This window comes from Sipha flava, unplaced genomic scaffold (assembly GCF_003268045.1).
Source record: "Sipha flava isolate LNK unplaced genomic scaffold, YSA_version1 247_pilon_pilon, whole genome shotgun sequence".
NCBI lineage: Eukaryota > Metazoa > Arthropoda > Insecta > Hemiptera > Aphididae > Sipha > Sipha flava.
The window spans coordinates 764,337-790,719 of record NW_020272895.1 but is presented as its reverse complement, the minus strand read 5'-3'; the positions used below and the strand labels follow the sequence as shown (position 1 = coordinate 790,719).

General features: G+C 28.8%; 1 protein-coding gene across 1 annotated transcript in view; it reads right to left on the bottom strand.

Annotated features, from left to right (window-relative positions):
- Window positions 1-26,383, bottom strand: part of LOC112684263 (neurotrimin-like) — a gene marked incomplete in the record, with an annotated part of 168,503 nt that overhangs the window by 21,692 nt on the left and 120,428 nt on the right. Inside the window, 3 exon segments of the mRNA XM_025555688.1 lie at window positions 1,824-1,976; window positions 20,666-20,803; window positions 21,292-21,420. Of these exon segments, the coding sequence (XP_025411473.1) occupies window positions 1,824-1,976; window positions 20,666-20,803; window positions 21,292-21,420 (420 nt within the window).

The window sequence follows — 26,383 nt, the reverse complement described above, 5'->3', positions numbered from 1 at the left end:
TTCAATGAAATGAGGAATTTATTGGTTTTATTATGATATCTTTTTTTTTATGTCTGTCTACATGATTTTAGCGAGAAAGAGTGCTCCAATCATCATCAAATATAATGTAAAAGTTAGAAAATAAAGTTTATTTAGTATTTTCGAGAGTCCTTTTACAAATTTCCCGACTGTTCTTTTAATAATCTTGGAAAACTAATTAAAAGCTATAGAAATGCGGCAATATTTATGGCATACCAGTTTCCGACAAAATCGAAATTTTTTTTTATCGTTACTCAAAAAAATTAATCGTAAAGACATAACATTTTCACCGAATGAAATTATTACCATATGATTTTCAAAGTATATTTTTTGAGATATTTATTTAAATAAATAAAAATGATGCATAAATGGTAAAAAATTTAATTTAATTGAAATTGAATATTTCAACGAATTTCTATTATATAGTTAATGACATTTTATGGTTTCATATTATTTTATTGAGGTTTATGTTGTTTATAGACAATTGAAATTTTTAAATTTTCCCGAATTTTAGATGCTTTTATTTTTTATTTTTAAAAATTTTAGAATAATTAAAGTTCAACCTACCTTGTTAAAAATAAAAATCTTCTAATAAACCAAATTGTTAGAACTATAAACCTGCATCCACCTTCTTTTCAGAATTAATTTTTCGAGAGTAATATTATATTGGTTTTAAATTTGAAAAATCAGTACAGTAATACTATTCAGCCATCTCAACATCTTACCTAGTGCCGGATTACCCATTAGGCAAAGTAGGCGCCCGCCTTAGGGCCTCGTTCATATTAAGGGACCCTGTGTAATCGGAAAACTATATTTTTTTTCTATTTAATAATACCTGTATATTATTTACGAATTTATGGGACAAAAGTCATCATGAAGTATAATATATATAAAGTTGTAGGTAATAATATAAAATTGTAATAATAATAATTAAATTATTTCGAAAAAAATAAAAATAATAAAATAATAAATAAATTTGTATTGCAAATATAAAAATTTAATACATGATTTTATTCATTAATAATAGTTGGTTATTTTTAAAGTTGTTAATTTTAATTATTGGATAGTAATGTTAAAGATGTACATAAAAAATAATTTAGTAGGACCCAAAATTTTAATTGCCTAGGGGCCCACAAATGTTAAACATCCGGGCACTGATCTTACCCGACCAAAGAGTATCGCAATTTTTTTCTTTTAATACTCCTCAAAATATAGAATATTTTGATTATTTATAACTTTTAAGTTTATTTCTGTAATTTTTTAACCTATATTTTAGCTTAGTATAGCGTAAATATTAATAATTTTCTTTTAAATCCGATGTTATAATTATTTTTTTTTTATCAAAATTACAAAAAACCCTGTCATATTTGTTTACTTTATAAATTTTATTTTATTGAAATTTGAAACACGATTTATAGCATAGTTTATTATTAAACATTAGGAATCGAGGCTTAATCTTGTTTGTATTTTAATACATTTAACAACCATCCATAAAAAGTGTGAAGTAACTTAAAATTTAGTAAATTATTAAAGTATGAACGTAATTATGTTATTTTTAAGCAGTTATTTACGATTTGAAAAAATGTAATTAATAGGCATTTTTGAAATAACCATTATAACCTATAGACATAATTAAGCTAATTATATTGATCATTATTATTCATTCACATGTACAATAAATAAATATCTCGTAAATGTTCAGTAAAATTTGTAAAATTTTAGAAGCATGTACATATCATCCAACTCGAGTGCTAAAATTATTGTGTGCAACAATAATGACCTATTTAAAAAACATTTGTACTTACGATATACTTTTATCGTTCCATCGGTGTCTCCAAGTGCGTTTCGAGACAAACATTTGTACGTGCCATAATCTTCTGTTGTAACCGACTTGATTGTAAGTTTCATTCGAGTCTTATATTGTTCGGTGACAAACTCTTCCGGTTCATATTTTTCTCCTGGAAATTGAATTACACTTCGTACAATACATGCAACTAATAGTTTAAAGTTTTATACTGAATATTAATATCATAATTGTTACACATTATGTATCTCACAGACCTGATAGAATGGAATTGTATCATATAAAAATAAAAGGCCAAATCGAAAAAACTTCGAATGAATCTTTATGTTTAATGTAGAATCAAAATTTACGCCGGATGGCTACGTAATATATTCGAAGATATGAAAATTTAGTTTAAAAACTCTAAGATAGTCACTGTAATATTTAATATCTTTGGTCATGGATGACACATCTATGACACGCAGATTGAAAATAATATGCAAAAATATAATGAGGAGACGCATATGAAAATATTCATATAATTACATTTAATTTTTAATAATAGATAAGTCTACAATGAAACATTTTAAAAATATTAGCATTAGCTATTTTGTCAAATATTCTTCAGCTTATTCACCCTTTTCGCATGTCAATTTGATCAAATCTGATGTAAATAACCAACTAACGGATGAACAACGCATATGTTTTATAAAAATTAAAAATTATGAACCGAATATTAATGCATGTTATCAAGAGTATAGCAAAAGTCACATCAGGCATATTAATAAATAGAATAGTTGATTTATTTTATTAAATAAAATCTTCATTTTGTTTACTAAATAAATATAATTAATATATAATAAAAGTTTATATTTTATTTGTATACATCATATTATTTATAATTTGATGAAATACAGGAAATAAAAAATCTAGTAATTTTTGGCACATTAGGTCAGAAAAATGTTCCACTTATTTTCCAAGTGAAAATATAAGCCACGGAGCAAGTACTAAAATAATGATATCGAATAGAATATTTATGGATGGTGATCCGGCTATTACATGTGTAAAATTGTTTGAATTTTGATAGTGTAATAAATCATGATGCGAATTGTAACATATAAGCGATTGATTTATCACAGATTTTATTTGCGAATATTTAATTAATTTTATTGACGGTCCACCAACCAATTGTGAAAACGATTTGATATAATATATTATTGGTCATACATAATATGTCAATATATCATTGTTATATATACTGCGAAGAATTCGAAATAGTTATGCACGTTTTGCAAACTCGTATACGGTTCAAATAGTATCATGGAAAAGGTTATGACACAAAATATATTATACAGATGAATAAAAAGTCCAATAACTGTGTAAATCAAGTATAAAGGTACTATGTTCACTAGGCCTATTGATTTCACTTGATGGGCAGAACAAATTATTATGGATTTTCGTAAAAAATAATATTACAATTTTACAACGTTTTTTTCGTCCGCAATGAATTTCGACTTAGAAACGATATCTGAAATGTATCTTATATATTCTGTATCTTTTCAAAATAATTAATCGATAAATTTGATTGATATTAATTATAAACTATCTTTGCATGAATTAGTTTTTATTTAAATCGTTTCAGATATGATATGATTGTATCAACTATAGGTAATGAAATACAATTATATGAACCACTCTAATAGTTTTAAAGTAGATAAAAGTACCTAATAGTATTAAAAGTAATGTTGAAAGTTCAAGGTGTACATCACGTTTTAATAACTAATGTTAACCATTCGTGCATAGTTTTTGTAAGTTGAACAGAGATGTGTGAAAAGCATACGACCATAATAATATAGGGGAAAGAACACTAATAAAACAAGTATTGTATTAAAAAATGTCTTCGACTCGCTTTTTATTGAATGTCACAAAATAAACAACAGTAATTCAAAAGTAAATTTATATCACGCAAAATGATGTCCCTTGATATTTATATATATGAATATGTTATCGAAGTAAAATGCAAATGCAAGAAAATAATGTAAAGAACTCTAAATTGGTTGACAGAATAGAATTTATTGGACATCAAACTTTGGTTTAAATGTACGTGCAGACTGCACGGTGCAGTATTATTATATAATAAATACAAGTTTAAGTATGTGAATGCGCTTAATGCAATCATATTTAAAAATATAATTTAATTCATAGGTAAGTTAAATTTAAATTATGTATATTTTTTAAATATAATATCAGATGAGTTATAAAAATATATTTTCGTCATTAGTTATAACATACTTTTGTCCTAAAGTATTCGAATTAAATTTAATTTATAAGTTAGTAATATTATAATAAAAAAATTTGAATTTGTGAAAATGTCTATGAAAGACAAACACGTAGATAGTTAGTAGGGTTAAAGCTCATAAGAAAGTTATGGGATGATAAGTATAGTTTATTTCGTTGTAATTTAACATTTTTAATATTATTATAAGAATTCAAAGAAATAAATATTTACTAGAAATGCGGTATATGCAAACGTGCAGATTTTTCTTGTTTTCCTCTATTCGTATATAATCACTATAATAATAATATGTATATTAGTACTCAATAAAAAAAAAAAAAAAAAATAAAAAATAATCACATTTATATACATCACGAAGACGGTGCATTTTTCATAATCAAAAAAAAAATTATTATTGATATTGTTGTAGATATACTTAGGTATATAATCATATACTGATTATAAACTGATAATTCTTAAAAATGATTTCTTTAATATGAGTTTTATGTGTCCTATGCATAATTAATGTTCAAATACGTTTTAATTCATACGCGATACTCATTCGGTGTTCCCTATACCACGTATGAAGAGCATCTTATAAATATTAAAATTCATACGAAAAAATGTATTACTATAGAATAAACATCTTTGTTCTCGTTATGTCCACCATCTGTCAACGCATAGGATAAATGAAAAAAAAAAAGAGAAAAAGAAAAGAAAAGAAAAAGGCAAAAAAGGAGAAGGTGCACGAATTCAAAAGAAACGCGTAAGGCATAAAAATGACCAATGTTATAGTGGAGTTCTTAAAATCACCACGGCCATATCTGCGTGAAATGTCCGTGTTCGACGATATTTTATTTTATCAAAGTCATGAATAAGCAAACCACAAAACGAGATGGGAAATTTTCTCGAGGGACGAACGCATATCGTTTTCAAAAGGCGCTACGTATACGCGAAATATATGAAAATTACAATTGATCTCCTGGAGGTTACTCGCTCGTGTACGCGTACTACACTTTTGGCAAGTCTTCGCCTTTGCAAATCGTTATTTTTTATTCGCAACACTTATCTCCATGCAGATATGATTCGCACCACCAACTGTTCCGTGGTGTATCGAGCCAAACGGATAACAATACAATAGTGTTATTCTTTTAAGATTTGTATCTCAGGTAAATATTATTATTATTATTATACTATACACATCTTGTTTGTAAGACGGCAATCGAATGAGAGAACGTCACGACACTTGTTTTGTTCCACCTCAATGCTTCCGGGATCGAGCGCAATATGTTTAAGCGCCATGTTAAATAAACGAAAATCTATTTTTTTAACGAAAGCAAAATGACGCATACATGTACGTCGTATACCTATTTTTCTTCTCCGTTGCCATTTACAATCGGTGTAATCAATATTTTTATTGTATCCCTCACAAGTATTTATGCTTCCTTTTTGTTCGTTTTTTTCTTTTATCTCTCACCTTGTATTTCTCACTCATTTGGGAGAAACTCGTATTCAATAAAAAATAACGGACGTCTTTCATAACTGCACACTTTTATATTTTAATCCCACATATTTTCGCCAAATTTAACCGTTCAATACCACACACGTTTATATATGTATATATATATCAATTACGTATACATTTATCTAAAATAACATAACATCTCGAGACCGAGCAGGGTCACTCACTCGCTCGGACAGCTAAAAACGAAATATTTCCCGATTCGCTATGTAACATCACCTCAAGTAGGTTCCAGGATAAATAATACGATTTTGTGTAGGACTCATACGAAACCGGCAACGTGAACTGTACATGCAAAGTGTACAGAGAGAAAGGAACTGTTAACCAAATATGTGCGGTTTTGAACTATCGACTTTTCAGATTTCTCTTTTTAATAATAGAATAAATATGTGCGGTATTGAACGATGTAAAATGTGTGGTTATGAACGGTAAGTGTGCGGTTTTGATGACCACCAAAAATAACTTTTCCTCGCAAACACAAACACACACACACACATATACATCATATTTTTGAGATCAATTTTTACTGTTCATGTTCGTTCTCCATCTATTTCACACAACCCTTGAATCTCTATCAAACTCCATACTCTAACACATACGCGTTTCACCCCTAGTCGGCATTTCAAATATTATATAGACGTTCTCTTTAAAAGTACATCATTTCCTATCAATCAAACTTCTGACAGTTGAATAATCGTAATTTAACGTATGATATAGTAGTAAAATATTATACGGCTAGTCCATCTTCAGTTTCAATTTAGAAATATTTCAATCATTCTCGTATTATGTTTCCAATCAGATTGTCTACTTTATTATTTAACTCATTGTATAGTATATTGTTTCGATGTATTTTCAAATCGTTGGTATCTCAGCTATACACTACCACGATCTATCTTTTAATAGACAACCATATCGATCTACGTCAATTAAAATTTCATAACGCTATTAGAAAGTTACACTGAAGTATTTTTTCAATTTTGTTTCTCATTTCGAAATTGATTATCTGCATTTTACGCTTGCCGTACGCATGTACGGCAAACTTCAGCATAGTCTCTATGTCGATATAATTTGTGCTACGGTAAACAAATTATAAATATGAGATCCCGTGTGCTCAATTTTTTTTTTTCGATGAATACATTCGATTGCGATACATGTAAAAATGTACTGAGCATTGAACAATAATAGAACACTTCGAAACGATTTTAATTGCAGTCCAGAATTATACGAGATTTATTATAATTTATATGCATAGACACTTCTTTGAACAAAAATTTAATAGATAGTTTGATTCATTACATTTCCATAAAGCTGGAAATTTATAATTACCTCATTAAACAACTATTCTAAAGGTTTGTGCCAGTTAGAATGTTTATTAAATAATTATATTATTAGATTTGTATTAAATAATAATCAGTTTTATATTTTTGAGAAATCATAGAAACGTACTGCAGTTGCGAAAATCTAGATACAACAGATATATTATTACTTAATATTATTACTTATACGGTATTTTATAATTGGGCTTAATACAGCCTATGATTCTACATTATAACAGCGACCAAATCGCTAGACTTTCTAACAATGACTCAATTTTACGTTATATATATATATATATATATATATATATTATTTTGTTTGCCATATATGAGTACATAATTTTTTTTGATTATATGTTTAACTGAGAAATTATTTTATTAAAAAGATTAGTATAGAATTTCCGCTAAGTATACAATTTCATGATGTTTATAAACAACGAGTTTATTGTAAGTTTGAGTATACGCTCTCTCTCGCTCTTTCTTTCTCACTCACTCATTAATACTCACACTTGCGTGCTATATAGAATCTGATGTTAATAATTTTAATTACAATACAAATAAATTGACGTGTGTATATTGGATTTTTGTTAATTGTTTCAACCTACGGTCGATCAATTATTATTTTTTTCCTTTATTATATAATCACCCACCAAGCCCGATTTCACTTTTACCACCCCTTTCAGTGGTGCGCATAATATCAATCTGTTCCATTAGCAAATTAATAGAGCACCCCTGGATGTAGTAATGTCAGGGGAGTGCGGTGACAGCGGCAGAGTATTTCGCACCCCATTTTCCGCTGTACGAGGCATAATTGTGGTGCCCATTTTGATTTTTTTTTTCCCCTATTAACTATATTTGGCATATTTCATCAACTTAATCTGTGCACTATTATTATACGAATACATACAACTACAGTTATTATTATTATCATGATCGTAATCGATAGAACATGAACGAACAATTTTTTGTGTCGAAACTTTGTGATGCGAAAAATGTTTCGACGGTGGTAATAAGTTGCGGTACTGCACCCGAAGACTTCGATGGGAGAGGAAAAAAATTAATGTCACTCCATGTGTATGCACATAAATAATGTTAAAGAATAGTGGAGTGGAGAGGTCTTTTACTGTTATACTGTCCGTCTACGGTACTGACGTTTTTTTTTTTTTTTTTTTTTTTTTTGTAGGTTTACTATACTATATGTGACGCGGCTGACTAACCCTTCGGATTCCGAATATATTAAACTTGATTTAATATATTATATTTTCCTTCTATTTATTTTAATACATTTATCTTAAAAATTATTTTTTTTATAAGCTCAGCTAACCGAAATAGCTGATTTCATCTACTAGTGATATTTTGTGCTACCGTTCATATCAACCCCGCCCCATAATTACACAGCGACGAAAACGTCAATTTGATTTGGATTTGATTGGAATATGACGAAAGAAAAATAACGGGGATTTCATTTTTATTTTTTTTTCCGCTCGAATAAATTTGGAAATTATTTTTTAACATGCTACGGACGAACCAAGCCGTGTAATTTACAAAGAATTTGATGGAACGTTGAAAATGCGAATTTTGGTCTTATCGGTAGAATATTATGACGTCAATTTTGCAATCACGCACATATCGCAGAAAGTCGAACTCTTCATTTGAAAAAAATAAATAATAATAATAATATACTTTTTGGTTTGTTTGTAATTTACAATAAGTAAAATATAATTTTATTATATCAATGTCATAAACATTCTCTGTACATAGTATATTTTCCATCTATCTAAGATAATAATTAATTATTTTTAATTAATTTTTTTTATGTTTAGACTTAGAATCTATTAAAATTTGTTTGAAAAAAAAATGAATGTATAGAAGTTAAACATAAATTGTTAGGCGGATTAAATATCGGAAAATATTTGATTTTTTGTTGTCATACTACGATGAAAAAATTACAGAATATATTTGTTTTATTGAATAGTTGGTCTTTTGGTAGACTGAAAAACAATTAATACTAGGTATACATGAAAAACCCACTGATATAAACATTTTATTACAATGTTATAATTTAAAATAAATATTTTCAAACAGTCAAGCTTGGATATATCACCATAGTTTCGACAGTTAACTCATGAAATCAACTCATGTAAAAACTTCAAAAATTGAAAAACAAATAACCTTTATTGATTTTATTATTAATGCACGAAAGTACGATACAAATTTAAAATATAAACCATAGCCAAATACAATTAAAAATCTATATCGATAATAATACATCAAAATTATTGTTTTTGATAAATTGATACGTATTGATATAGGTATACATATGTTATGGATAAGATAAAGAATAATTCTAGTAATTTTACATTATAATTATAGTCAATAAAATTGGTTATATGAACATACGAGTCACGATTTTGACGGAAAAAAACATTAAAAATTCACTCACGGTTTATTTAAATAGAACATATAAATGTATGTAATTATAAGTTGGTTTTTAATCATTGGACATTATTTAAATGTTTAACCAATTCGATTTTATAGCATACCATTACGCTTCAGCTTGTCGGTAACGACTACGACGATGTCAATATTATATATTTATATAAATACACATTCGTACGATACCTCTCTTTTTTTTCTTCTTCGCCTTTCTCCTATTTGGGGTTGGCCACCCTAGTCCTAAACCGACACTCGTTTCAATAACGTTCGATACCTTTATATATTTAAATTTAACCCATGAACATGTAAAAACTGATCGATTAAAAACTTCTGAATGCACACATCAAGAACCTCAGAGAACTTAACACATACACTTAACATTTTACACTACGAATACATATTCGTGAGTCCAAACTGTGTGACCCGGACATTATAAGAATAATATTTTATCGATGCGTGTGCAACTGAGACTTATGTATAAGTTCGAGCACAAAAAAATTTCAATGTGCTAACTATATTGTACACACGTGAGATGATGCATTTTTTATCGATCCAGCGAACGCATAACCAAAAACAACCATAGAAGTACGGGGTGTTTTATAAATATACCAGACAGCATATAATATATAAGTTTCATTGCGGCTCAAAAGTTACTAAATGCATCCACCGCACTTGTGTGTGTGTGTGATTGCTTTCTATACTTAAATCGAATTCGGAATTAAATTTGAATATTGCACAATGTTTGGCGTTGGTACATAGGTGTACGATTGTTCAGTAAATCTAAACACATATTTATACCGAGCAACGACTAACAATTAGCATGTTCGCGCGCATGCGATGTCAAAATAAAATTATGTTTGGATGGTTGACGTGAAGTAAGATAATTTCATAATTTGGTAACAGAAGTAGAGGTTCGTAGAAAATATTACACTAGGTAGTTCTCGTTACTAACACGACTATTATACGTTTTCATTTGCAATGTACACCATGGTGTAATGTTTGTGATTTTCGAATAACATTTTATCTACACATACTGCGTGGTAATAATAATATTTATTATTGTGTGCGTGTATGAATTTATTCATTTTTATTTTTTTTTTTTTTTTAATAATTCCCTTCCATCAAATTATATCTATTCAACTACAAAAACGAGTACTACGCTATTTCATTGAGTTACGATTCAACGAAAAGTTTGTTCTTTTTTTTTTTCTTGTCATAATCTGAATAATTATCATAAACATATTCGATTTTCAGATACTACGTAAATTATTCTCAACATTTTCAGTGTACTACAGGTTTGTATGATAATAGTCTGAAAACCGATTGCGCAGAACCGTTTAACGGGAAGAAAACCTCGATGCGCACGTAGGAAACGTTCGAAAATATGAAGAAATAAAGCTATAAAAAAAAGTTTGTAGACTGCAAATTGTAAAACAATAGTTAACAATGGCAAAACGACGGGCAGTAAATGTAATGAGAGCGATTTGGAGGTGGATGACGTTTTGCCATTGTCTGCGGTTCACAAGTGCGACGTTCTGTAAACACATCGTGCAATTATTATGGCATTATCTGTGTTCGAAATATTCAATCGCCAAAAGACCAAGTCACTGCGGTGGAAACAACGAGAGAATCGGTCGGTCGCTTTATACTACTTTGATTGTGGCGGGGACGAGGATCGCGGACATCTGATGCCAAAAAGGGTGAGCGGCACGATAAATCGGGTTGAACGAACAATAAACGCAACGCAAGGACGAGGTCCGAGCTAGATGACTTGTGGACTGCTGCTGGCTGTTGTTTATGTGGTTCAGTGGATCGATGAGAAAGACGTGAACGCGGTTTGGGTTGGATGGTAAAAATATGATAAAAATGGTCGAAACCTCCGGATAAGAGATGAAACACGCGCGCGCCAAACATGCATGCATACATAAATATATTATTATACGCGCACGGGGGTGCAAAATGTGTATAAATAGACTGTTACGTGGGTGGGCCCACGGGTGTGTATTATAAATACATGGGTTTTAATAGTGACTTACGCGATGTACGTCACTTGTCAGGCGGCTATCTCACCGCCGTTTTTATAACGTTCGCGTCTGTTCAGTTAAATATCCTATGATGATAATTTAATATTCTCATATTGCACGCCGAGGATCGGTGGTGTTTGCGGTGAGTAAAGATGAAGAGCGGGGAAAAATCTCTCGAACATCTCAAATAAACCACTAGGTTTATTACCGCAACAACGATCATAATATTGTTAAACACGCCGGAGCTGTGTCTATAATTTATTTAGCGGAAACCTGATCTTCATCGGGGGAATCTGGAGGGAAATGACTGCAAGTTGTGTAGCGATTTATCAAACGTCGAAGATGAATTAACGATTTGCTTGAAAAGTTTAGGGTGAGCAAAAAATCATTGGGCTTTCTGCGAGTTATGAAAGTAATGTTTGTTTTCGTGTTAGTCGCCAAATAATAAAAAAAAAAAAAAAATAGAACAATGGTCCAGTAAACAGTAAGTACAGTTAATAGTAAGTAGTTTTATTTTGATGTAATGGACCGAATGCAGATAGAATAAAAGTATATGCAGTATAACAGGATAATATTATTTATTATTACCGGATTCTCGATTTGTTTAAAAGATAAGTTTTGTCTCAAATATCACATTGAGGTATCGTGAGCACGGGGAGTATTAGATGTGTCTGGGAACTCCCCTAGAAATGTTATAAACGGAGCTCTACAAATTAAGCTTAAGAGTAAGAGGCCTCTATTTCAACTGATATTTGTCAAATTAAATTAATTTTATTCTAAAATATTTGGTAAAAATAAATGAAACTTCGCAATATAATAAATACAACAAATTGCTCTAAATGTCGTGCAAAAACATATTATAATAATTTAACAGCTATTGACTACAAAAGTAAAAAATACATTAATTGGGGCTAATATACCACAATATCAAATAAATAATTAAGCTTGTGTTTATTTAATTATTCTTACCTTTAATTTATTAAATACACCAACACGTTTTATTAAGATAGGGTCAAAAGTTTTGTAGACATCCCCTGAAATACAGGTCTGTGCACGCCTATACATCGAGTTGTTATTTTATAAAAAAAAAAAAAATAAATATATAACAATTTGCCTTAATTTTGTAAACATATTTATTGACAATTCTGATGTACGTTAAATATCTAATATGCATTGGAAAGTAACTGTTTCGAGGTATAACATTAGCATTACCTGGACGTGTTAAAAGTTGAAAGGTCCATGAGGTAAAACAATAATTTTATACCATAAATAATTTTTCCTTTTTCATGAATTTTAGTCGATGTTATTAATATGTAAGCCTTAAAATATTTCTATATTTAAAACACTACACTATATATATATATATATATATATATATATATACTACCTATATCTATAAAACATTCTAGATGAGGTTTTCTGGGATAAATAAAAAAAAAAAAACAAGAAGTTCTGATTTTGAAGAAAAAAATAAAATATAAATAATATATTAGATTGTTATAAATTCTGAACGCGACTAGTTTATAATAGTTATATAGACATTTCGCTTATATAAAATTTATCTATTTTTATTTCGAATAACTCACTAAACGATGATGTTTGAATATAAACCGATTGGAAAAATTATATCGGATTTCGAGAAAAACTGAATGAGTAACGGGCTTACTTCATATACATATTTCACCTTCACATACACCACACACACACACACACACAAATATATATTTTACGTGCGCAGGATTTAATAGAATTCTATTTTTCATTGTGTTAATATCAAAATAACAAAATATTACATTTAACTGTCGATGGTATATGTGTACATTCAGTAGTTTTATCATTTTATAGAGTTCCTAATAAAGTTATATTAAAATTTATTATAACTATTATAACTATATATTTTTAATAAACAATTAAAAAATTTATCGGAGAGCATAATACTTTATGTCAATAATTCCATAAAAAAAAATAACTTAATTTATTAACAGTTAGAACTATGAACTTCAGTACATCCGGTTAATTCAGAAAGCTTGCTAAAATAATGAAGGTTTTTTTTATTTTGAAATTTCACTGTCACTATTTCAGAATTTAATAACTTACCACAGGTGCCGGAAAACATTTTAAAATTTTATTTTACTCTTCCATTATTAATTTATAATCTCTTTTTTTTTTACTGCTATTAATCTATTATTATTTTTACGAACCAAAATCTCTTAAACGAATTATTTTGTTGATGGACGGTTTGATTTAACTATTTGTTAAAATATTTCTATTTTCTCAGATATATTCAAACATTTTTTTCGCTTTCATTTTTATTTTTGAACAATTTATACCATAGACTATATAAAGAATATATGACCGATACTAATACACGGTATAGGTATAATGTTATCATTACTTAAATAATATACACTTCGTAGCAAGAGATTTGAAAGAAAAATATAGCTAACAAAAACTTTTAAACATAAATTGTTAAAGTCTACAGTCAAGAAGAATATACATTTTTTACAAAAGGTAAGTTTTAACAATAAATCATGCTTGGATTTTTGATCATAATATAAATAATCTTGTAAAATCTATGCTTTATTATTTTCTCGTTTTCAATTAATTAATGTGATAATTATTAAGATACCATTTAGATAAGTGATGACTCATATATTTTTGGAGTCAATTAAAAAAAAAATGAACGATTAAAGTAATTAAAGGTTCATTGATCAACAGGTAGGTAAATTAAGAAATTAAAATAAAATTGAAAAAAGTAAGCGAATAGTTGATGAAAAATTTAGTTAGTTGTTATTACTAAAAATATTATTTTTTGCTATATAATATGTTATTATAATTGAGTTAATTATATTAATTCGATGTTGTAAGTTCTGAAGTTGTACAGATATAGCAAGTTAATTTAGTTTTAGATTTGATTATCAATGTAGAAATTAAATGAGATGTGAGATAATTTTATAACCATAATACAGTAGAAAACCATATTTTATTAATTATTTTACAGAAGACTTATAAATTAGTTATTAAAACTTGGTTTTCTATTTTATTATGGTCATAGAATTTAGTCATATTCGTATACCATTTATGCACTCTATAATAGTAATAACATTATAATTATATAAATAATTATAATAATAGTAATAACTTCATTGGTATATAATAACTTATTATTAATAAGTAATGGTTTTTTTAATTTTGAAAGGGCAACCGATCAATTAGTGAGTGCACGATAAGATGTACTTGTACATATTTCGTAAATCTTGATATTTTAAATCTAAGTTAAAAATTCAATTGTTTCTCAAACAACCACTTAAAAACTTTAACGGAGTGAAAATAAATATAATTAACTGCGCTTTGTTTTTAATCAGCGTTTTCCATTATCATTTTAATTAGATGCCTATTATATTGATGAAAGGGAAAATATTTGTTGCCATTAAATAATGTATCATAACGAAATCACTCAACCGATGAACCAAGGGATAAGATGAAAATTTTGAAGTGCGACTCAGTACCACTTAATTGCCCCACTTATAAAGTAGTTGCATTTATATTTGTATTTATGACAAAGGGTATTTCGGGTCGTAGACTACTCCAGCCAAGGACCATTGGTTGGTAACCGCTGCCAGGTTTGTGAATTAAATCGTGTCAAATCCGTTGTCTCAAATACGGTTAACCTATCTTACGATTACCTAACCCTTCTTTAGACCCTTTTAACATTTGAGTTAGTTTTGTAAAACCCGCAGTAAAATGTTTTCGAAATCAAATATGCCATGTTACACATGCGCTTAAACTATGTGTTTTAATTACTTTTTCAAATGATAAACATTATAGTCGGATAAATAAAAAAATTAAATCTTTAAATTGGTTAATTGACTTTAGGCTGGAATTTATAGAATTTTTTTTTTTTTTTTTAGATATCTTTAGATATTATAGACACGACGAATGTGTTCATACCAATGAGAAGTCAAACACGCTATCCAAAAATGAAACACACAAAATAAGCTCGAAATGAATGAAGCACTCTGCACCATGCAATATTTTTTAATAAGGAAATATTTTCTCATTAAATTATAATTATGGTAACACTTTTAAGATAAAACAAGTAAATATTGAATAACATTGTTAAACATAACAAAAATGAAAAGTGTAGTTACAAAGGACAATATATTAGTATCTAGTGTTTAAAAACATGGTAAAAATAATTAATTATTTTATAGTATTTTTTTCTTGTTTTTAATCTGATGAAACTATGAAAATTATTATGTTAAATTGTTTGTATTTACCGTAAATTTATTTTTATTCGGTGATAAAATGTTTCTTAACGGATTAACAGCATTAGATTCGGCGTATAAACCGAGTAGAGGAATATTAAAAAAAAACATGGATGCCAATCTAGAAAACTCGAGATGTTTATTCAAAGGGTTGGTTTCCTTAGAAGAATATCTTTAATTAAAATGATGGAAAGAGTAATTAGTTATTTTTTTAAATTTTTTGTACACTAAGGATTTCTTTTTTTTTACTTGAAAACATTCATCAGATGCAAAAGACATCAAAGAATAGATAAAATAGGTTTTAAATCATTTGACTAAGAATTTATGACGGTGAAAAATTCAAAACAAGCCCTCATAATACACGTCGTCTAATGGCTAAGAAATGAGTGCAACAGAAAAAAATAAACATGGTAGCTAGGTATGATATAAATATACTTTCTGGTTTTGCATTTGTTAAAAAGGACTGAACGAAATATTATTATTTCTCCACAATCACTGTATAATAATATATATTGCATATTGTAATTTTTCCTCCCCTGTTTGTACTCAAATAATACTGTTTTGGCGTATCGAAATATCTCAAAAATTTACACTGTGAAAAGTTTCTACGAGTTGAGTTTATTTACAGATATACATATATATAATTTTTTTTTTTACAATCCTGTTTACTACTATGCACCAGTCACGCACAGTCGGTGTAACAGCTAAAATCACGCGAGCCAATTATACTGTGCCTCCACTGTAGTACGTGGTGCAACGTAAGGGTGGAAGGTGCAAGTTTCCTATCGTTTCACGATACGATTAGAGACCCTTATTTGTAAATCTAATCGAAAATAAAGAAAAAAAATAAATATTCGGAAAACCCTATACTTTACGAACATTTGGTTGTGGGGTAAAGTAATTTGTAAACTTAACGAGTATTTCGGCCCATTACGCGGTGTGATGTAATTATTTAAGTCTACCTACTCCATGTATTATTTCATTGCTTTCAGACGCTACCTCATATAGTTCCATCACGTCGCATCGACGTCTTTGCACGAGGGACCTGCTGTTTATCGGTCCCTATCATAGCATAACATCAATAACACGTATATCAGCGCAGACAACCAGATTGCGTTATTCAATATCTTCTAATCCACCTTGTATTTAATACAAAAACGAAAAAATTAATTGAAATGTTTAACTTAAAACATCGAAAATCACTTAATTAAAAGTAGTAAGCAGTGCAAACAAAATTATTATACCTATAACCACCTATCGCATTACTAAAATTTGTGTAAAACGTCGTGGAAAAAACGGTTATGTGTAAATTGTTTTATAATGCAATTAAAATAATTTATAATACTTATTTTTCTGTTAGCGCTTTATCAAATTATACACATATAGACTTAACATTATAAAAATAAAAGATAAACTTTGAATATTATAATTTTTTTACTCCTTTAAATATTCCTTGTTTCTTAAATGAAAAAAAAAAACAGACGAACTTGAATTTCTTTAATTAATTTTGTACATATTTTATATTATTATATTAAATTTATAATAAACAATAAGAAAAACATATATTTATTATTTATTTATTTGTTTAACCTGTTTAACGACCAAATGAAAGAAGTACAGTTATTTTTGTCTATGTAAGTTATTATTACAGACAAGAAGTAAATAATTATTATCTATAGGTATAATGATGAATAAAATAAATGTTATATAGCTGTTTAATTTTTTTTAAATATGAAATTATAATGATAGTAGTTACATTATACATAGGGTTCTTGTTGTTGGTTCAGAAAAAGTAGTATATCAGATAGTCCTGCCGAAATTAATATAGGATCATATTTTCCGACGACAGAACTTTGGGAATAATTCAACAGCCGCAAGATTTTGTCTTCATTGAATAGTTATTAAGTTTGTCCATTGAGAGAAAATAGTTGTTATTAATTAAATTAAAACTAATCACTGGCGGAGAACAAAATTGATTCGAACGAATAACCCATTGGACTATTCGTTACAATGACCTTACATTCGAAAATCGTTCGATCAACGTGTTTGGAAAATTCACGATACGCTGATTTGTAAAATAGAGAAATAAGTATACGTATTTGACTGCCGTGTAGTTTAGTACGATATCGCACTCGCTTATCACATCGGTAATCGTTTATGTCACGCAGTGCTGGATTCTTATCAGGGTTATTACCTATTTCGGTGTCAAATAATGTAATACTAAATAGTAACCCGACATATTTTACATTAAACAATTATCGAGGCTCCCATCCCTAACATTTGGTAGTATAATATATTATAACACAGCGTGTATTGTACAATTATACACTGTATACAATACTGTATATACTAACCTTCTGAAAAAATGTTAAGATTAGTTCGTAGTAGGAGTATCAAAAAAGGAAAAACATTTTTTTTAAATAATGAAAATGTATATAATTGTTTATAATAACAAATTATGAACAATTTATTTTGTCAAGTTTTACAAGAGAAAATTATTACTAAGAAAGCTGTTCACTGAAGTCTCCAACAAGACTAATTTTCTCTTTAAAGACAAAATATTTCAATTTTAATTGTTCTATTATTTATTTTTTATTTTTTTTTTTTAGTTATTTGATCCATGCTAAATTCTAAAATCAATAGTTTACTTATTACTTTTTAAAGTACCTATGTGTAAATTAAAATTTTAAATTCACGTAATAAATAAACGATAATTTTACATCACATAATATATAATACAAAATTATGTTATTTAAAGGTTTAGTACATCGATCATCATTTATAATATTTAGTAATATGCTATTTATTTAGTATAAATATTTAAATTCAATTTATCGAAATACTTCATATAAACTATACGTTTTTCATTGAAATTTTGCGTTTTATAAATTATAATTAACTTCTAAACAAATTAAATCTTGCATTATAGGATTGAAAAATATATAATTTTTCAATGTTTAATGAGTAATATGCCTCATGGTAGTTTGACATTATATAATCAAAGCAACACAGCCGCCAAAGTTAAAAGTAGACATTAAAGTAAAACATCGGCTTTAAATAGCTTTATTTTGAATTTCTCGGAAAATATTCACCAATTTATTCAAATTAATAACTCAGTTGATCATATTTAAAATTTGATGTGAAAATTATACTTCATATTTTGCTAAATTATCCGATCAAAAAAAAATTCTACTGGTTTTTTACAAATCATATCTAATAATAATATTAATTTTTCATAAATATAGATTAATTAAGGTCAATTTATAAATAAATATTTTGCCCATTATTTATATACCATAGTTAGTAACTATAGATATAAAATCGGGATAGAGGTAGATGGAAATATGAAAATAGTCGTTCAACAGAAATTATGTTGGACAACTGCTTTAATTAAAATTTTGAAAAATAATTATTGATAATCATATGTAGTAAACCAATGAATAACTACCAAAAATTAATATAATTGAACATTAATAATGAACATTTTATTTAAAAATTCTTATTTTTTTAGCGTTATTAATGGACATAAAATTTAATTAAATTTTTTAATTAATGTTATTGATATGAAAACACAAATATTTCTCCGTGTGCCATGAAGATACACATGAGAAATTCGATTTTCTTATAGAATAGAATAGGTTTATAATAACAATAATATATACATATGAATATTTTAAAATCTGCATCAAATACATTACTAAATCAGTTAATCACTATAGTTACTCGTAATAAAACCATAATAAACTAAACTTTTGTTTGAATAATTTATTCGCATAGGAATGTCTGTCATTTCTGAAATTCAGGAAATACCGACGAGCTTCCTATTGCATAGGAATGTTATGCATCAGCTTTTCGAAGTGTAATTTATTCATTCAAAGTCAGGGAGTTGGTCGGAAAAAATAACGTTGTTGCATTTAATTATTTTCATACGGTTTTCTGCGTTCCGATCTGACAACCGAATAAAAGTCTTACCATTAAGCAGTGGCAGCGGTTGATATGAATTTGAAACTATAATGTGAAATGGTTTGCTCTATGTTCTGTTTCGAAAAAAATTATTTTTGCATTCATTTTTGCGCATGATAGATTTTTAAACGTAAAAAAAATTATCAAATAATTAGCCCTGGTGCGTTATTGGAACAGAAGCGTTGATCACCGAAAGCGGATTAACAGAATTAATTGCCCAACACGTAAAACGACTTTGGCTGACGATGTTCTGATTGGGCGCAATATTGTTTTTGGTGTTAGATGCTATATAATAAGAGGCTATTAGTAGACGGCAGTAGCTGAAATGCGAGAAATGACACGTGTCAATTAGAAGCATTAAACTCGCAGTCGGCGAGGGATTATGAAGAGGGATGAAGATAGAGCGTCGCGGGACTGCTGCATTTGTGACAAATTCTTATATCTTTGCGAGCGAATTTCGGGACACGCATGTAATAGACACGCGTTCGACACGTGTCCGAACCCTCTAGTTGATGTATACGGTAGTGTTAAAAAAACAAAAAAAAAAAACAAAATTATATAAAAACGAAATAAAATAAAAGATCAACACATAATATAGTAAAAATTCCGAATGAAACACGTCGTTGTCGTTGTCGTTGTCCAATGTGAAATGCCCGTCGATGTGCGTTTTGGGGATTCAAAAACATATATATATATATATATATATATATATTGTATACATAGCGCGTGTATGTAATCCATATACGATATACCTATATAAGGGTCTGCGAGAGTATCCCTATTAAAACGGAGAGAAAAACTTCGGAGCCATCAACGCCGCCTGCCGTCCGTTTATTGCCGTCGAATCGTAAAAAAATCCTGCTGAATTTTCAGCTCGTTAACTCGTCCTCCGACCGTCCTACCGATCAAGAATATCGTTTTATCTTTCTCTCTCTCTCTCTTCATTTTTTTTCCATCTACTCTCCCCCCCCCCTGGACCAAGGTCGTATTGTTTGACATTTCCCATCGGCCGCGTCGGCGGCGGTGGAGTTTATATTCTCCCCGTACGTGTTCTGCTTACCATGAGCAATGATCTCGCCAGCCTCTCGGGTCCAATAGTTGATCGACTTGGGATGCGCCTCGGACAAGCACTCGAGCGTCAGCGATTGGCCCACGTACGCTCCGATCAGCTGGTTCTGTATCCATATCATCGGCGGGACTGAAAAAACGACACGCGAGGTGAACAACGGCCATCGAGACACGGACGATAAAGATATATATGCCAACAACTGGGGGGGGACGATCGTATGCAAACATTATGTTGTACGCGCGGAATGGAATATTGTGTTCTTAGCGAACAATAGCATTATAGTGGTAAATGTTTGCGCTGTTGAAACAATAATTATAGTTACGCTTTTAGTAGTTATTCATTTTTTTTTTTTTTTTTTTTACATTAAGAAGTAGAAAGAAAAAAAGAAGATAATTCTTACAAATATCCCGTCATACCGATTATGCTAATTCGACCGAACAAACATAATATAAGTTTTTTGTTCGAATATCACTCGTATTTTCTAGACAGTTCAAGTGTGACGAAACAGTTTTTCAGGTCCTTATATGCGCGCAGGAGTGACGAGGATTCTCGAGAAGAAACGTGGATCAATCAATTATAGCCATATTGTTTTAGAAATGTAAAAATAGTTTACTTACAATTTACCACTAACATGATGCGTTTGCTGACTGATGGTGGCACGCCGTTGGACGCTATGCACAAATACGCTCCCATGTGAGAGCGACTGATTCGTGTCAGATTCAGGACTGGCCCTTCAACACTGTGCACTATAACACATACAAAAACGCGGAATGATAAAATTATCCATGAACGTATAATACATGTATACAAATATCACATATAGGATTAAAATTTACAGTGTTTTTCTATATTCTACTAAAAATGGATAAATCAATACAACAACTGCAGTATTATACATTCAAAATAAATGCTTAATCCGAATAAAAATAAGCGAAATTCACTTGGCTTACAACTAATTTTAATTCAAAGTACGTTTTCGTATGGCAAAATATATTATAGGTTCGATGCAAAAAACTTTTAAATTGAAAACCAGATCCATAAAGTCATAAACCAATATTTATTATTTTAAAAAAAGTAAAACTGTTCCAAATTTTTTGAATTTTTTTAAGTAAATGCAGTTACTAATTAATTTAATAAAATCGATATTTAAGATACTTTTTCTTATTTTGTATATTTAATAAACGAATAATGTCATGTATAATATTTTACATTCATAGAAACTATTGCACTTTAAATACATCAAAAGTTATATTACTAGTGGTAATCTATCCGTAACGTTTTACTGATTTCATGAATAGAAATTATTAAATCCATGAATTTAACGATATCTTAAGTAAGACATGGCCCATGAATACAATTTCTTAAGTGACATTTTATATTTTATACTATAAAAAAAATAAATAATAATTATAATAATCATTTAACGATTGGTTTGAAAAATAAGTAGTTGATATATACACTCACACAATAACTAAAATTAGTTCAACTCTTCATATTGTTTTTTAAATACATACGACACATAATAAAAACTATCAAAACTTGAGAATAGTTCAGAAATCGAGATAACGAGCTGTTCCGACAGTAAACGTTATAAATAGGTATTTAGTCCAGCAAAAATAATTCAGGTAATCTACGGCAACATAATACAATACTATGTTGTGAGTTTGTCGCATTCAATCCTAAATAAACTTAAGAATTCAGCTATCATATGGTAATTATTTATTATATTTAGACCCATGCGAAACTACATTATTAATAATATCGTGTCAACTCTAGATAAAGTGTTCATCGATCGATGTCGAAAGATTTACGTACATACATATAAGTGTAACTTGGGGTTAACGATTAAATTATTATAATAATATATACATAAAATACTTATGTTATAATATATATATACCATTGCTCTTAAAAAAAACTATTCTCTGTGAAAAAATATCTGGTGTATCAGTTTATATTCCTAAAAAACGATTGATATAGTCATTGATTAAATATACAATAATTTAACAATAATTAAACAAATATTTAATCAATGATATAATAGAAGAATGAAATTCCATAACAAGGCAAGTTGAACTTTTAATGTTGGTTAATAACGCTAAATAGAAGCATCTAAAGTTTGTTACTCATATTTGTTCGAAAAACTTTTGAGAAATTCAAAACATGGCAAACCCCCCCCCCCCAAGTATTAAATAGAACTTATTTCCTATATTTGATTTTAATTTGAGGATGGTTGAATTCACTCCTTCTGGTCGAAATCGTGTATAAGGGCACACGAAAAAAAACATATCGCGGTAATATACGATTCATTCAGAATCTAATAATCTAATATGAATTACTTAACCTGTAATGTCTACGAGTTAAAATAGTTTAATATTTATATTAGGACCGAGTTATAAATAATTGTGGTTCTTAAAAGAGTTCGGTTGTTTTATAACACGCCCATTCATTCGCAAACACTCGAACGCATTTTTGCTATGCAACACGTGCGACGTGCTATAACATTGACACAATGCACTTAACAGCGGATTTTGATCTGATGAGTATTAATCCAAGTGTTTTAATCGAATCACCAATCATAACAGTTTTACCGATAAGTATCTCTATTTGACGGGACGATGACAAGGTGGTTTGGAAACGAACGGACGGCAACTACCCTCGTTAGAATCGCTCAACGGGAGAGCGCTACTTGACCCCGGACGCACGTAAAAAGCCGACCACATCATCTCTGTTTCGTGTATTTTTTATTTTTAAATTTATTTTTATTTTTTATTTACGTCCATTTGATTGACAATCAAAAGCCGGCACTCGACATTATTGCCCCTCGTTAGAAATATAACGATTTTTCCGTAGACATCAACGTTGCTCCTACACTGTATCGCGGTCTACAAAACGTGGGTGGGACGAGGTTTTTATACGCTTCTACGAATACATCGCCACTGTCGCCATATTTAAAAATTTATCCTTCGGCGGGTTAGAAAATGTTTTAACAATATAATATCGTTTATTAGTCTAAAACAAATACTGCGAGGCTTTGCGGTGTACGCAAATATCACATACGTAATTGTGCAGTGACACCGTGTTACATTAGGATCTGCCACGCAATACATTTTGTATTTATAAAAATCAAAACACTATATGGGTGTACTGTCAGTAGTCACAAGTAGTCACATAGTACATTAGAAACGTTATCCAAATGTATTTGGTCGTGCGAAATTAAAATTTCAAGCTCACACATTATGTAATCGTATATAATTTATTTAATTTTTTTTCGCTTATATTATATTTTTCTTTGATTTGAGCTATTATAATAAGCAGTATAATCAGCATCATATATACTTAGACAATTTTAAAATGTAAACAATGATAGTTGGTATTCAATACAACAATTTTTAATGAAATCTATTATCATTAATCAAAACATCAGCTAGCCTATTTAATATATTTTATTAAAATAAATTTTAGACAATACTCACATTAAAATTGTCATAACATTTTACCACTTAAAAATGATGGTTTTTAAAAACGTCAATATGTTTCAGTAACATAAATTCAACATATTTTTAATCATATACCTAATACGCAAAATTTCAAGTTATAAAAATCATCAATTTTATATTCAATTTTAAAAACGAATGATAAAACCATCATATTGTAACAGTTGTACAGTAACATCACTGTAATATTACATTAGTGTTACGAATTTATTATTATAATTTATTATACAAGTATTTAAGATTTTTAAAACAAGTGTGAGAATGTTATTCAAAAGTAGGGCCCTTTTGCATTAGATTCAAACTCGATATGTCGTCTTCAGATTAGAATGATTTCCTTGAGTAGAAAAAATATATTATAATCACATAAATATTATTTAAAATATTATTATATACAGTCATTATGCCGATTTGGTAAGTGGATCATACTCAAAACTGTATAAAACTGTTCTGCTCATTCCACATATACAATATATAGATAAATTCTTGGTAAAGTATGATCAATTAAATGATAAGTCGTGTAACATCAATCCTGAGTGACTTAAAAGATAGGGAATATAAAACTTCTTCAAAATGTAGTAAATACACCAAAAGTATTCGGAACCTATGTACGATACTATGTAAATAGTGAAAACTTCTGGCAAGTTTTACATTTGATTTACTCGAAATAAAAACTTTTTTTTTAACTTCTCAACGTTTTTACAGTTAAACGATAATCATCATGGCTTTTCTAATTTATCATTGATGTCTCAATTGGATAGAAAAATATCTTGATCACAGATGACATAAAATAAAACATCTCTAACAAATTTGAATAGTTTATGTTCATCATCATATACTACTTTTTTTTTTCTGTGTTCACTATTCACAACAGGAATCATTTTTCGCATACATTTTTTCTCTTTGATATATTTTGCAATAAATTTTTTTTTAATTTAATTAATAAGTGAAAAGCTAAATAGAAAAATACAAAGGCACATGTAATAAAAGTAATGGACTATTTATACTTTAAATAATTAAAACAAAATTGAATATAAATATAATTGACATGTGTCACAACACTATATAATGTAGTATACATATTTATAGTTCTACATTATCAATTCAAGAAGAATAACAAATTCATTGTAATTTATTAACAGAACCATGTATCTTATAGTCCTATATGTCACAATATAATTAAAATAATTGACTTAATAAAATTAAAAGAGTAAACACATGTGGTTGGATGCACAATTTTATTAAATTTTCGCTGTATTAATAATTTAAATTTATGTAAATACAATATGACTATAATCAGAATTATTATCACACAGAAGAACATAAAATATGATTTAAACTCAATATTCTTTGACATGATATAATTCAATCCAATATTTAAGGTATCTCACAGTTAAATTAATGACATTTACGAATAATATTGCACTCTGTTTTTAAGCTCATGGATTAAAAATGATTGAACCGACAAACTATTCACTTCCTCTCTAACGTACCAATTATACGAGGACAAAATATTATATTTTTATAACAATAAAAAAAATACACCTTTCCGGCGTCCGGCCAAGTTAAATATTCATGCAACTGTATTAATACTATATGCACAATATGGACGATACGCATTCATCCTGTTATCAAAGTTCTAAAGTCATTATTAATAAATAAAAAAAAAGACATACTCGTGCCGGACATTAACCGGACATCGGTTTCATTTTGTTTTGGTTACATACCCTCGGGGTCTCGGAAAAAGCTTGGGGAATAACAACAGCAATGAAAAAAACTTCTGGCCTTCATATTCAACAAAATATACGTACGCATATTTTATATAATATATATTCGCGCACCGTATCGCTACTGAGATTACCGTATACATGTATAGAGAGGTGTATCGCAAACCCTCCGGACGATCCAAAATTACATTAATAACTATACCCTAATGAGCATCAATGGCATCAGTGGTGGTATTTTTTTGTAATGTTTTAAAACCGTTTAATGAAATTTTGCCTAGGGTTGTTGTTTCACGTTTTGTTTTGTTTTTAACATATATCATTTTTCCCTACTTCGACCCCAAAACGGTAATCAGTGGAAAGAAAAATCCAGTAGTATATTTTTTAATGTAGGGATTAAAAAAAAAGCAACCGGGATAATCCCTTGTCCGGTTGGCCCTCAATGTATATTTAATATACCGACGGCTTTGGATTGCGGGCATTAATACTTA